This window comes from Crocodylus porosus, unplaced genomic scaffold (assembly GCF_001723895.1).
Source record: "Crocodylus porosus isolate Cpor-Errol unplaced genomic scaffold, CroPor_comp1, whole genome shotgun sequence".
Taxonomy (NCBI): domain Eukaryota; kingdom Metazoa; phylum Chordata; order Crocodylia; family Crocodylidae; genus Crocodylus; species Crocodylus porosus.
The window spans coordinates 39,158,927-39,174,243 of NW_017728943.1; the positions used below are offsets into that span (position 1 = coordinate 39,158,927).

The 15,317-nt window shown below is 45.1% G+C and overlaps 1 protein-coding gene across 3 annotated transcripts in view; it reads left to right on the forward strand.

Annotated features, from left to right (window-relative positions):
- Window positions 1–15,317, forward strand: part of WDPCP (WD repeat containing planar cell polarity effector) — a 196,849-nt gene that overhangs the window by 114,005 nt on the left and 67,527 nt on the right. For all 3 annotated transcript variants that reach the window (XM_019549189.1, XM_019549190.1, XM_019549191.1), the window contains exon 13: window positions 13,623–13,725. In XM_019549189.1, coding sequence (XP_019404734.1) covers window positions 13,623–13,725 — 103 coding nt within the window. The remainder of the gene's footprint in view (window positions 1–13,622; window positions 13,726–15,317) is intronic.

Here is a 15,317-nt window from a genome sequence, read left to right on the forward strand (position 1 = left end):
AATCTTGATAAAAATCATAATGTTAGTGACTCAATACTATTTTTGACAGGCATATTATACCTATGAATAGAGAAAGTATAGAGTTCACAGCAAGTTCTTAACTTATTACTTTGCCCCAAGACACTTGCACATTCTTGTAAAAACCACACCTGTATTTGTGCTCAGAAAATGGTCCAGGCTTATCCAGGCTTCTCAGTTTCTGAAGGTCAACACCCTTTCATTCTAACATCATCCTTTTATCACTTGTTTTTCTGATGCTCACAATCTCTCCTACAAATATTATTTTGGTATACGCTTTACAGATGACCTCAAAAGATATGTTCTCTGCCCCAGCTGCTTGTATTTTAAATGTTGGATGTAACTAGTTGAGCCAGGGTAACAAGTAGTATAAAAGAGATGAGGAACTAATGATGGGTTTAAACAATATGATCATACGGTTACACATTGTGCCCATCTGGCCTCAAACATCTGGTCACATGCCACTAGGGCCCAGATGTTCAGTGGTGTTCACGTGTCCATCCCAGATGTTCCATCGAGTGGGTATTGCCCTCCGGTATAGTCTCCCCCCAATCTTTCCTGCCACGACTTTGGATCTTGTTTCAGTGGTGGGTGTCCGACCACTGGGAGTTTCTCGACGACGGGACATCTGTCTGGTGGTCTTCTGCGAGGCTCCATCTCCCTTCTGCCTCGCCCTTACACCCTACCTTGACGGGTTCCAGATGTCCTTCTGGCCAGGTCCCCACCTGTTGAGGCCCCAAGTGCACTTGCAGAGAAGGTCCTATCAGCCTGCAGGGACTAACCCCCAATATACTATCCACATCTCGCAGCCGCTTATCATTCCCTGAGGCTGTCAACCACCTTTAGGTTTAAACAACACTCAGGCTCCACACGCCCTGCACCGCAACCCCTCCACTAGTGGGAAATATAAAATACAAACAAAAAAAACCCACTGAGACATTGAGAGAGGCCTGCTGCCCCTTATCACCATCTCCTCTGGCCTAACTACCAATGCCGGTCCTCAGGTACCAAAGGTCCCTATTCAGCCCTATATGGGTCAGGGGTAGTCTGCAGGCTACTCCATACTCCTATTCCCTCGTTGCCCAGCCTGTGGGTATTCTGGACCCGCTATGGTCCTTTGCTGGACGCTTGTCCCCACATCACCCATCGGGTCAGCTCTATGCCACTGGGGCCCGTATTTCACAGGCCTTCATGCTGCTTGTGCCACCCATCTCCAACCTGGTGTGCCTCCTCGGGTCTTCGGGGGCCCTCAACAGTCCCACCTGGTCTGGCATCTTGGAGTATGCTGGACTTGCTGGCTCCTAGGCTGTAACCTCTGGCGTGGGGATCCTCCTGCTCCTCTCTGCCTTTCAGTCCAGGTCCCTGGTCATGGAGAGCTGTCTCTGGCTCCTCACTCCTTGTGCTGCTGCCGGCAGCGTCTTTCCCGTAGTGGGCTTTGCTGCGTTCTCCCCTGCTGGAAGAAGCAGCTTCCAGCCCTTTTTGCCCCCATAAGGGCTCAGGGAGAACCTTCCCAGCTGGAGCTGCCGTTGGTCTCCATCCACCCCCTCCTTCCTTGCCAGTGGCCTGTTTTATCTCCACTGGCCAGCTCTTGTGGCTGACGTCATCGGCCGGCCGCAACTGTATAAAGGCACGGCTAATGAGCCGCGCGGGTCCCACCTCCAGCCCTGGCTTCGCCGCAGATCCTGCTGCAGGTAAGAAGTTCCCATTTTCTTTTCTTTTACTTCTGTTTTCTTTTGAGGGTTTCTGACCCTGGGGCTCCCTCCTGGCTCTTTGGGGTCTTCCCTTCTGTTCCTCCCTGTGACACACATCTTTTTGCTTAATTTCAGCACTGTTTAAGAACCTAAAAATATTCTCATTGTGCTGCTACATGAGCCACAAAGAAGCTGTAAAAAGCATGTAGGAGTGGTTGTGTGTTGTTCCTCCTTCACGGGCAAAGACAACTGCATCCAGTGGGGAGGGAAGGAGGAAAGAAGAGAGAAAAGAAATGGGAAAGAAACAGGGAGGGAGAAAAGGAGAATAAAAAGAAGAAAAGAGAAAGGAAAGAGAAAGGAGGGGGATGGAGGCCAGATCACTTGGGTACATAGGTTACTTATAAGCCTGATCTTTGCCTTGAAAAATCTGCTACAGCTAGGGCAGGAAAACAGTGAGCACTGGGTACAAGAGGTTTTTGTTTTCCTGGCCATGCATTTATTCATTGCTTCTGCCGTGTGTTGGTGTTTGAAGGCCAGTGCTGTGTTCTGGATTGATGACATCTAGGATGTCTTCCAGGATGGATGGTTGCAAACAATTTGCTCCCACAACTCCGGGTTGATGCCGAACCTTGTTAGGGACACCTTTAAGGTATCCTTGTACCGCTTCATTGGTGCACCATGACAGTGTACTCCATTTGACACTTCATCATAGATTTTCTTCATTAGGTGAGTATTGGACATTCTTGAAAGGTGGCTGGCCCATCTTAGCTGCTCCAGTTTCAGTAGAGTGTGACTACTGGGGAGAGCTGATTGTCTGAGCGCCTCAGTGTCCAGAATCTTGTCCTGCCACTTGATCTTTAGTATCAAGTTTCTCCGCCTTGGGAGGAAAAACCTGCAGCATCCTTATAGGCTCGGCAGTGCTATACTGTCTAACACTACGGAAGAAAGAGACTTGGGGGTCATCATTGACCACAAGATGAACATGAGCCTGCATTGCAATGCTGCAGCTAGTAAAGCGACCAAAACGTTGGCTTGCATCCATAGATGCTTCTCAAGCAAATCCCAGGACGTCATTCTCCCCTTATATTCGGCCTTGGTGAGGCCACAGCTGGAGTACTGTGTCCGGTTTTGGGCCCCACAATTCAAAAAGGATGTGGAGAAGCTTGAGAGAGTCCAGAGAAGAGCCAAGTGCATGATCAGAGGTCAGGAAAATAGACCTTACGATGACAGACTGAGAACCATGGGGCTGTTTAGCCTGGAAAAGCGCAGGCTCAGGGGTGGTCTGATGGCCACCTATAAGTTTATCAGGGTGGCCACCAGCGTCTGTGGGTAGCCACGTTTGTTTACCAGAGTGCCCCAAGGGATGAGAAGGCCAAACGGTTATAAACTACTGCAAGACCATTTCAGGCTGGACATAAGGAAGAATTTCTTTACTGTCCAAGCCCCCAAGGTCTGGAATAGCCTGTTCAATAGTAGTTCAAGCACCTACACTGAACACCTTCAAGAGAATATTGGATGCTTATCTTGCTGGGATCCTATGACCCCAGCTGATTTCCTGCGCTTCGGGCAGGGGGCTGGACTCGATGATCTTCCGAGGTCCCTTCCAGCCCAAATGTCTATGAAATCTATGAAGTCTTTTGCAGGCAGCACAGGTGGAAGTGGTTTTGTTTCTTGACATGACACTTGTAGACAGTCCAGATTTTGCAGGTGTATGTAGCAGGGCACTGTTGGTGCCTGCCACTTTAAGAGCAGAGCCAAGCAGCTAGCAGGTACTTGATTGCAGCAGCCATTTTAGACCTCTGGCCACCTATATAAATAGAGCAGTTTCCTGCTGGCAAGCCGGGCAGTAACATTGCCTGGCTGCAAGGCTCCATGCAACGTCCTGGAGCTAAGGGCAAGAGCTGTAGGGGATGATTTGGAGGCACCTGGTCCTGGGTATGACCTAAAACTGTACCCTGCTAGTGGGGCTCTCAGTGGCGCGGGAGCCCCCAGGAAATACCAGGCCAGTTACCACCCCAGTGAAAGGTGGGTAGGGGTGCCTTAACCCCAGCCCTCACCTTCAGGGTGGGTCATGTAACATCGGTGGTAGTTGGGGCCAGGCACGGCTGCAGCCACCTGAGCCCTGTGGGGTACAAGACCCCGAGGAGAGGTAGTTGGGGCCAGGCACAGCTATGGCCACCTGAGCCCACCGGGAAAAGAAGCCCCATGGCCCCAGTGAGAGGGCAGAGATATGGAGCCCAAGTGAGGGGATTGGGATGAGGAGCCCCAGTGAGAGGGCAGAGATGAGAAGCCCCAGAGAGGAGGAAAACAGAGGGCTGGGAGCCCAGTATGGGTGTGTGAGTGTATAGAGTTGGCACAGGAGGGCCAGGGCAAACTTGGACCTGGTCGGGTAACTGGCTGGCTACTATCCTGGTGAGGGTCGCAGGAGAGACCCAAAAGACGGTACATCTGCCACCCAAGGTATGAGCTAGCTAAAACCTATGGCCTAAGAGGCCCACTCCAAAAGGGAGCAAGGCAGTATAAGTTTCCGATGCATGAAAGAGACCCTGTGAGAGGGGGTGGAGTATGTGAGGCCCTAGTGAGGGGAGGGCGGTATGAATGTGTGTGTCTGTGGCCTGACAATGAGGGCTAAGCTTGGTCTGGCTGTGGGCTGGGAGCACTGTGTCATCTGGATGCCATCTGCGAAGCTTGGGCAGTGGTGTAGGGGAGGAACAGAGCTGCAGATAGCGCTCCCTGGCATTAGGGTGGGAAACTAGCACTCTGGCTAGTTGGAGAGCTCCACTTTGCCACAGTGGAAAGGAGAATGATGGCTTTGTAAACCTTCAGTTTTGTCAACATTCCAATATCTCTGTGGTCCGAGGCTGACTTTTGGAGTCTGCCGAAGGCCACGCTAGCTTTCGCTAGCCTCGCGTTGACTTCATCATCGATGTGGACAGCACGGGAGAGCATGCTGCCTCGATAGACAGTCTTGTCAACCATTGACAGTTTTTGGCCTTTTACTGAGATGTGTGGTTCCTGGGGTGTTGTGCCAGGTGCAGGTTGAGACATGACTTCGGTCTTCTTCAAGTGTTGGTAAATGTGCAGTAAACAAGATGGGGATTCTGTTGACAATCCTTTTAATGGAACTCTTGCCATTTACTATCTATTTTTTTTGTAAAGCTTCTCCCCATGTTTCATTATGTAAAGAAGATTCTTGAAAATCTGCACTCTTATTTTCAGGTTAACAGAACCAGATTTTTAAAAGCACAAGAGAAAGGCACCCCACTCCCAAATCTCTCTGATCTGGTATGTGAGAGCAGAGCCTAACTTTATATGTCAATATTTGGAAGCTTTAGACGCATTCCAGAATCATTCAATTTAGAGCTGTTGTCTTGACAAGCTGATGGTATCAACTTTTAACAGTTTAATCTTGATAAATTCATAACTTTTGTGACTCCCTCTGTACTGACAACCTTGTTAGGCCTATATACAAAAGAAATATAGTGTTCACTGCAATTTCTTAACTCACTGCTTTGCCCTAAAACACTTGTACATTCTTGTTAAAGCACACCCCTCACTGCTCAGATGTTCCAGGCACATCCAGACTTTTGTTATTCTGAAAGTCAGCATGCCTTTATTATGCAGAATAGCTGTCCTTTAAAGCATTCCTTAAGCTTCTCCCTACCTTAGTGTCTTTCTGATGCCCAGTATTTCTTGCATTTCAGTACTGTTGTTAGTGCCACTTACCACAGGGAAGATGATCACCTAGCAGACAGGCCAGCTTTTCAAGCACTCCTAATTCTTTCCCTTTATACTTTTAAACAATAAAAAGTTAAGGCCACCACTTTATACTTTAAACAATAAAAAGTTAATACTACACAAGTGAAAGGGTCACAAGCATGTACATATGGAATTGAAGGCAGAAGGTGGTAAAACGAAGTAACCGTGCAAAAGGAGAGATTTTTTTTTTATAAAGTTAAATATGATTAAATGAAATTAGATGTGATTTTGTTCTCTAAATCTTGCTTCTGAAGCATAACTATTATCTTCCTTCCTTTTTTTCTCATGTCTGTTACTACCTACGTCCCGTATTTCTTTCCACCTTTTTGTCTTGTGTTCTGCTTCAAGAACTGGGTGAGATACAGCCCTGCCACTCATATCTCTCAGAGTCTGTCACCTCAAATAAAGGGTCAGTAAATTCAGATGTAGAAGGATCTTCACATCAGATGCTTTCTGAGTCTGAGATTTCAGTAGTTTTCCTTGTGGGACATTAGCTCAAGAAAATATTCCTTTCCCCTTATGTTCCTGCATCTAGTTAGAGTGCAGAATAATGATAAAAAATAAAGTGTGTCATTGGATTTGCATATTTCTTAGAAAAATAACAAGCTTATGTTTCTGCCATTTCTAATCCACTGATTCAGACTTTGCAGATAATATGGTGAAGACAAAGGAATTTTTTCTCTCACATGTAGCCATGGCATAAAATGATACTAGTAGCCATCTACAGGATACAAATCCAGCTGCTTGTTAAATCATTAAAAGATCCCTAATCCCAAAACAGAGAGGTCTGGTCCCTGACTTCATAATGTAGCAGGCAATGTGGGACCAATGGTATGGAAATAATATTCAGGTCTCAGATTTTTAATCCTAATCCAAACCTACCAGGTTCCAGGTTGTGACCTGTCCCATAAATTGAATATGTAGCAACCTGTGATTATCTCAAAGTCATGACAGTGGCCACAAAATCTTGTTAATTTAGACTTATCACTTATGGCAGGGGTGTCAAAAATACAGCCTGTAGCCCAGATCTGACCTGAAGAGCCCTGTCATTCAGACCATGGTGCTGTCCATGGGTCTCAGACTGGACTTTGCACACTGCATGAAGCACATACCTGCCCTGGCTCCACATGCTGCATGTAGCAGGTGTGCCAGCCCATTCTGCATGCCACATGCACTGTGCAGCACAAAATATGCACTGTGCTGCACACAGCATTCAGAGCTAGGGAGGGAGCACAGTGTGCACAGTGCACAGGGCCAGGGCCAGCAAACGCTGCATGTGGGGCTGGGACTGGCACATGCTGCATACAATGCATGGGGCAAGGGCCAGCATGCTCTGCATGCAGCACACAGGGCCAGTCTGGGGTGTGTATCACAGGGCACTTAGGTGCCTGCTCCTAAAAGAGCAAAAACTGCCTGTGAAGAGCCCAAAGAGCCAGACAGGAGCCCAGGCGCCGGTTGCCATGGCAGCCAGCTGATGAGGAAATTAGCCTGCACCAGCACCTGGTCAGCTTGCTGGAAGGATGGGGACTAGGAGGCAGTTCTCTGCTGGTGGCCAAGGGAGAAGGAGCCCTCCTAGAGCAAGGGAAGGGAAGAGGCCTGACTAAGTTCTTCTCCAGGTAATGTAAAAGGGCTGAGCACATCTTATGTAACTTGTGTTATGTTATAGCCCAGGGGCTTATGTTTTATTTGCCATTTTATAAGACTGCTGCTTTGGGTGAGGCTATTTGGGGAAGGAGGAGGCCTCATTGGGGGCCCATGGCCACGTGGGGACCCTGGTGCCAGAGAGAGCATGGCATTTGGGGTGCACAGAGCCCAGTGCCAGAGAGGGCGCAGAGACAGGGCTGCAGAGAGCCCAGTGAGGACAAGGGGCTGAATTATAATGAGGCCTAGTCAGGAGGATGCCAGTACCATCTGTGAGGCTTGGGGCATGGTAAAGGAGCGATTGGAGCCACGCATATAGCCCATAAGGCTAGGGTGCCCCCAAAAGACCCACTGTGAAACAGGACCTACAAGGCGTCCGGGAACCCACAGTGTTCAGAGAGTCCATCAAACCGTGTCCAAGAGGACTTAAAGGCAGCCTCTCTATTTTTATATTTTCCATCAAAGACATGGCGGGCGAGAACTAATCGTGCCCATTGGGCCAAATTGGCACAGTCAAGATCACGGCCTTCATTGAGGACCCCATCCCGTGACACCCGTGACAGTGTGCACTGAATGTGGTGCCCATGCCAGATTAGTCCTGCACAATGGATCTGGCAGGTAGGGCTTGTCTCTGGACCTAATCCATCTCCACAGACCTGCCCCACATGACTCATCCAAGTCTGGAGGGCCTGAAGAGTTTGACACCCCTGATCTACGGGGATGTTAAAGTTAGGCTGTGTGTGCTCGTACACGCTCTAATTAGAAAGCTGCAGCATTGCCATAGTGTCACTTGTATTAAACCCCACGCATTTAAAAACAGCTATGGTGGCACTTTAACTAAACCTCATCAAATGTGGTTTAGAGCAAGTGTCCTGCAGCCATTTTTAAATGCACAGGGGCTGAATACTTGTGATGCTGTGGCATTTTAATTAAAGCAGCTGCCCAGAAACTACTATAATAAACACCCCCTCACACTTCCAAGCAGATGTATAGGCAGCCTTAGAAAGCATTATTAGCCTCAATAGCTCCAGTATCATGGCAGCAAGGACCTTCATCTTCTCACTCAGAGGCAGATCCAGTGAGGATGCCATGGTATGGTCACACCCCATTTTGATTTCTGTTCCATCCAAAGTTTAAAACTAAATGCATGGTGGTAGCAACAGCATTTCTATTAAGCCTATATTGAGGAACTCAGCTGACATAATGACTCATTATAATCTATCTGATTCCTGCTAATCTTTCTTCACTCCATAAGTGTTAGAGGTGTGTAAAACAGGCCATATTCAATTTGGATTTGGCCCAGATCGGGGGACAGTGATTCAATTCATTGATTCAGATCACTGTCCTGATTCGATTTGGCCGAATTCGAGGCTGAAGATTAGATGCAATTCAGCCATAGACATAGCTTTAAATGTTTTTAAACATTTAAAGGTACCAGGCGTGGCTTACAAACACTGCGATGCTGGGGTGGATGGAGCATCCCACACAAGCATGGCGGCAAACCCAGACTTCCTGGTCTGTTTGGGAGCATGCTGGGGGGTCCCTCCCCACCTCCTGGCTTGGCAGTCGACCACAGGACCCTGGGTACTCCCCCCAGACTAACAGGAACCAGTCACCAGGGCGAGGGGAGGGTCCCCTGCATGCTCTGTGGCAGACCCAGAAGTGGACCAGAAGTGTTTCTGGTCCACTTCTGGGTCCACCACCAAGCACACTGGGGACTCCCCTCCCCACCCCCCCAGTGCTTCTGCACCCCCACACTCCCACGGGACACTCCATCTGCCAAAACATCGGAGCTGAAATTGGGCAGAATCTCTGCCAAATCTAATCAGCGACCGAAGCTTTGCAAAGCCCTAATAAGTGTTAACCCTCTCTCTTTTTTAATTGTCTAGCTCTACCACTAATCAAGTCATCTTTTCTTCTGAAATTTTCCTGTCTGCTACCTGCTTCTGGTAAATATTCCCCAATTTCACAGCCAAGAAGACTGTTTTTACTGTAGCTGTGCTCTTAATCGGGGATTGACAACCTGTGGCGCACAGGCAGAATTCGGCCTATGGAACCCTTTGATCAGGCCAGTGGATGTGAAGCCTTAGGAGTATTTGGCAGTGGGGGGATTCAGCAACGATCACCATTGCAGGGAGAAGTGGCAGTGGCAGGCACTTTCTCTATGCCACTGTGGGGAGAAGTGGCAGCAGTGGCAGGGTCCTAGTACCCACCCATCCTCTATGACCTGAACTACTTAAAAGGTTACTGAATGCTGCTCTAAGCCTTAATCAAATTGCAAAAAAAACTTGAGGAGACTGAAAAATCATACTAAAAACAGTTTAATGGAACTACCTGTTTAAAAGCACAAATGTTCTGCAACTATTATGAAAATAAAGATACATACAATGAACAAAAGAAGGTGTGCAGAAGAAAACTGAAAGAAACTTACTTGATTTGTTTGTAGGTAAGAAAAGTTTGCCAGTTCTAGAGCAAAATGATGATGATGAATTAGATATGAATAATAAGTATAAACTGAATGTATTTTCCAGTCACCATTATGCCTCTACTGGCAACCTGCTGATGTAACATTGCATGAACTCTTACTGAATGCACCCCAAAATTCAAAATATACTAGCCAAACCATTCAGAAGTGTGTGATGCACATTAAAAGCAACTGGAAAATGAAATAAATGAGTCATATTTATTTAAAATAATAGCAGAAGAAGCTATGAACATTTCAAATGTAGAACAAATGTCTGTTTGTGTGGACTATATCAAAAACTACGTCACCACTTGTGAAGTTTTCCTGGGCTTTTTACCTGTTTACGTCCTAACTGGTGCTGGTTTAGCAAAAACTATTTTAGGTCTCTTATGGGAAAAAAATTATCTAGATTTGACAAAATTAAGGAATCAATGTTATAATGGAGCCACTAATATGTCTAACCTCATGAACAGTGTACATGCTTACATAAAATCAGATTTCCAGATACTGAGTATAGTCACTGTGTATCTCTTACTCTGTATCTTGTCATATTACTATTTCACACCTGAAATTTAAAAAAAAAAAGCATCAGTTGTGTATAGGCATCAGCCAAATGAGCAAAATACCTCCCCTCTAACTTTACAGGTATTGCACAATTAACTGGTTAATTGTGCAGTTATGTGGAGACCAGTTACACATGCAAAGTTGCTATCACACAATAATAAGCTCCAACCAGCTATAAAGCCAGACCTTGAAAATATGCACTAACGTTATACCTGGTTGTTATTGAGCTTTACTTTGTACATGTAGCAGTGTCTCTCTCCCCTGCTGCTAGGAGCCCCATCAGTTGATGGGGCTCCCAGCCACAAGGGTGCACTATGCCCAGCGAAAAACCCTGAGCCTTAGGGATTATGGCAACCACGACCCCCAAGGTTCAGGGGTTTCATACCCTCCCTGCCCTGAGCCCTAGGGATCACAGCAGCCACAATCCCCAGGGGCTGGGGATCACAGCTGCTGTGATCCCAAGGGCTCCAAAGTGCAGAGAAGCCCTGGGGCTGGAGGATCACCTGGGCTCCCCTTGTACTGGCAATAAGGTGTGATTGGGATCTAATGCACAACCCCAGTCGTGCCTCCTGCTATGCACATGCAAGGGAAACAGACACTATCAATTCTGTGTGTCCAGAGAGTGAGTACAAACACCTGCCCTGTGTACAAAGTAAGTGGAGCAACATGACAGTATCGTGGTGTTCACTGAGTTCTGTAAAGCTAATATTGCAGTTCTGGAAGCAATGCAGACTGCCTGTGGCAAAGCTATCAGAGATCAAGCAAATATGCACTACAAAAACAAATGCAGTTTTGAATTTATCATCAACTTGATCCCTGAATCACTATTAGGAATCACCCTTCCATGTCCAAGGAGCTTCAGAAGGTGAATTCTGACACTGTGCTATGTTATTATAACCAACTAAAAGTAGCAGTTGAGTTGGTTGAAGATAAAAGGTTTAACTCTAAAGAAGAGTGCACAGAACTAGTTAATAACATTCAGTCAGTCTCAAGAAAACATGACACTGAGGTAAAATTACTTCAACTTGTAGCCCAGCATCAACACAGATGCAGTGTTTCATGTGGCAATGTTGAGGACTATTTTCAAATTAACACCTAGACCCCATTTTTGGACTCCATGATTCAAGAAATAACAGAGATTTACGTTGCATGGCAGCACTGTAACAAATCTAGGCATTCTAATACCTGCTTTTTTAAGTCAATATCCAACTACAAAACCTAACTGTATTTTAGAGATGTATGATGAAGACTTGTCAGAGGAAAAGATATTTCTAGCAGAATTTCAAATGTGGTAGAAGTGGGAAGGCATGGAGAAAACAAGAAGCGCCAAATACAGCCACTGATAGTCTAACAGTCCACAACAAGAAATGGTATTCAAACATTCATATTATACTCAAGTTGCCTGCACTTCCTGTATCTATGGCTACATCAGAAAAGTTTTTCTGCTCTCCAAGGAATTAAAACTTCTGCCTCAGTGGGAGAAAAAACAGATTTTGTTTTATAAATCTGAATAAGAGATGTACATTTAATTCTAATAATTTCATAATTAATGAAATGCTATCTTTTGATTATTTGATTTTTGTGCTTTTATACATAATATATAAAATATCAAATTAGTGTACATTCCAATAAAGTTATATTTGTTTTTACTTTGACCTTAAACTGAATAATATAGCCCTAAGCCCCTTGAGTTAATAAAGCTTCTAGTTTCTTTTTAATTGGAGAAAAATATGTGTTGAGTTATATGTGATGATGCACCACATCATCTGCACCCTCCTTTTCAAAATCCTACATCCGCCTGTGGGCACAGAGAATTCCCAGTGCATTGTGACAATCCGGGCATGTCTATATATGTATTTACATGCTGTAGTGCTAATGCGCTTTGAAAAGCACCTGGCGCTGCAACCCATTCAGTTGTATAAGCAGCGAAATGTGTATCAGTGTACAGAAAATGGTGACGGTCCACTTTTGAAGTAAAATACACTGAGGGTGTTTTAGGTCAAAAGTGCACTGCCACCATTTTAGCTGCACTGACACACATTTTGTCACGTATGCAACTGCAAGCAATGCAGCATGTCAAGTGCGTGTCAGCTTGCATGCAGAGCAGACTCAATTAATTGAGTCTGCGCCGACGTGCTGGATCTCCAATATGTCGCAGTGTGGAAAAGTATGTGTTTAAATGCCCTCCATTGTGAGGTACTAGCAAAATGAGCATTATTCTGTCTTAATGTACATTAACTAAAGAGCACAGGGCATTTACAAACATTCTGTGGGAGTTGGGTGTGGGGGAATTGCTTTTTAGAGCAGCTTTGAGAGTCACTCTAACTAAAGCGCCTGGAGTGTCTTATGTATCAGTGTCCCCACACTTTAAAATGACATCGGGGTGCTTTATTCAAAGTTCATCGAATGAAGTTTAGTTAAAGCACCCCTGCCACCATTTTGAAGTGCGGGGACACTGATAAATGAGACATGGGTGGCTGCTGGAGCATGGTAATTAATTGAGTCTGCTCCAATGTGCTAGAGTTACAACACGTTGGAGCAGTGTCCCTGCTCATGTATAGGCACCCATGGTTTTTAAATGATGTGAAATGTACATTAGCCTATTGTAATGCACATTAACTAAAAAGCATGGGCATTTGTATGCATGCATTCGCCGCAGCACCATGCACTTTTCAAAGGACCCAGCACTGCATCAGGTGCATTTGTATAAACAGCAAAAGGTGATTTAGTTCAAAAGCACACCACCATCATTTTCAGCACACTAATACGCATTTTGCTATTTATACAAATACATGCAACGCAGTACTGAGCACGGCGGCTCACGTGCTCCACAGACTCTATTAATAGACTCTGCTCCAGCATGTGGGAAAGGCATGTGTATAAATGTCCCATGTTTTTAGTGATGCTTTAATGCACATTAAAATAGACTACTGCACATTAAAGCGCACGTGTAGATGTGCCCTCTCTACATAAAATAAGTTGCCAGCACAACTTAACTGGAGAGTTACACAGGTAGAAATACTGTCATACCCCAAATACAATCTTCGGATCTAGGGACTTCCTGAAATTTAGGTCATATGTAAACAAAGAGCCACACAAAAGAAGATACTGCAAATCATATCCCAGCAAAAGTGCCTGCAATTTGTATTGCATCAAACATAAGCATAGGCATCAAAAATACTCTCAAAACATCCCAGTTAGGATTCATTTATCCAGGCAGTGCTGACAGCCTTTGTTTATCAGTTCATGGATGGTCGATGTTTTATGTATTGTTAACCAGAGACCTTATATTCAACAACATGAGTAAGATAATAAATTTGCATTTGGAAAGAATAAGAGAAAATTAAAATGTAACAGTAGGTTCATCAGTTCCATCTGTGTTTGTAATCTAAGCAATAAAAGAGCCTCTTTCTTGTTCAGATTCTCCTTTGTTACTTGTCCAAGATTCATTTTAGATTAATCTTTTTTTTGCTTTATTTCCAAAGGACATCCATTACCTTGCACTAGATAAGGGTGAATTGGCGCTAGCTGAAGTGGCAAAGAAAAAGGCTAATGACATTGATGCAGAATCAATAACTGCTGGAGTTGGTAAGAATTAATACTGTTTAAAAGGGACTTTTTGTTTTAATCAATACTTGTTCTATATCACCAACATGTTATACTTGTAGGGGGTTATTGGTTAATTCAAACTGTTTCCTTGGAAAAAGAGACGGTGTCTTTATTTGTGGGAAAGAAAAAACGCTTTTAAAACAGCACGACTGCTTCTGACTCAATTCTTACTTGTATGCACAGTGTAGAGGCTACAAAGTGAAATAGATTAACACACCTCCGTTGTACAGAAATCACGAAAGAGTTAATTTCATACAAGCAGAATTAAGACTAAAGGAACCTAACTCTGAAATTCTTATACAAACAAATATTAAAGGCCAGATGGTAGAGCTTACACAGCCTTCCAGGTATGTACTCCTACAAAGGAGTCCCAGTAAAGAGAATTACATTCATTTTGTGCATCCACTGGAAGAGTTTGGACAAAGTAAGTATTTGCCAAAATGGCCCCCTGTTCTGGAATTAAAGTAGTTTTGTTGCAATCAGTGGGACTTGGCATTTTAGTAAGGTGTGAGTAAGCCACAAATTGTATATCACAGGGTGCATCTACACATGCACGTTACTGCAGAATAGACTAATTAGCTCTTCAGTAAAGCATCACCATCTACACATGTGCTGGTGTTAGGGCATAGTAAATTTATTAACTGTGCTGTAAGATAGTATGGAGACGGTACTATTGTACAGCAGAGTATTTGTATGCACTGAAACACGTGTAGCTGGTAACAGGGGCTGGCTGCAGTACAAGGATGCTAAAGTGCAGGGGCTGCCTGCTCTTCTGCCCCAGCCAGCCCCAATGCTGCCCAATGCCGCTACCTGGAGTCCAGGGCTGACCTCCTGGGCCCCATACCAGGCCTCAGCTACTTTGTCTCAGCCTAAAATGCTGCAGTCCCAGGTGCACATGTAGACCCTGCACCTGGGAGCAGTTGATTCTGTCATGGACTATGTCAGAGTTTATTGCTCCATCTTAATTGTATGTGTAATTGCATATAATTGCACCCACAAAGTAGAAAACTAAGACCCTTTTTTCTTAATTACTTTAATGAGAAGTATTAAGATGTATATACTTTTCTGTTTGTTAACTCCATAGCAAGAGCCAGGAAGGAGAGATCTAGAGAAGATACTAGGCAAAAGTTGTACTGTAAAACAAAGTGAAAAGGGGTAGTAGCATTATGTGCATACTGGGCCCATCTACATAAAATGTTATAGTGACGTAGTATTGGTGGGCACTAATTATGACACTGCCACTACTGCGCAGTAGCAAGTAGCTCATTACTACTGCACAGTAGGGTCAGAAATGACCCATGTGCTGCTGGGACTGTGCAGTACCAACTGCACAGTCAGGGACATGTGTAGACGCACCTAGTATGTATTATATTGTTTTCCTTATTCCAGTGCGGCTCTGCATAGCAAAGGAAATCATCCCTTTCTGTGATCCTTGATCCTTTTTAATGAAATAGGACAGAAGGATGTGGAGCCCACCCCTGCCCCAGCCCTGGTACAATCTGTGGGCAAGGCAAGAGCCCCCAAGGGCACACTTGCCTGCCTGTACACTAATGCCAGGAGCCTGGGCAACA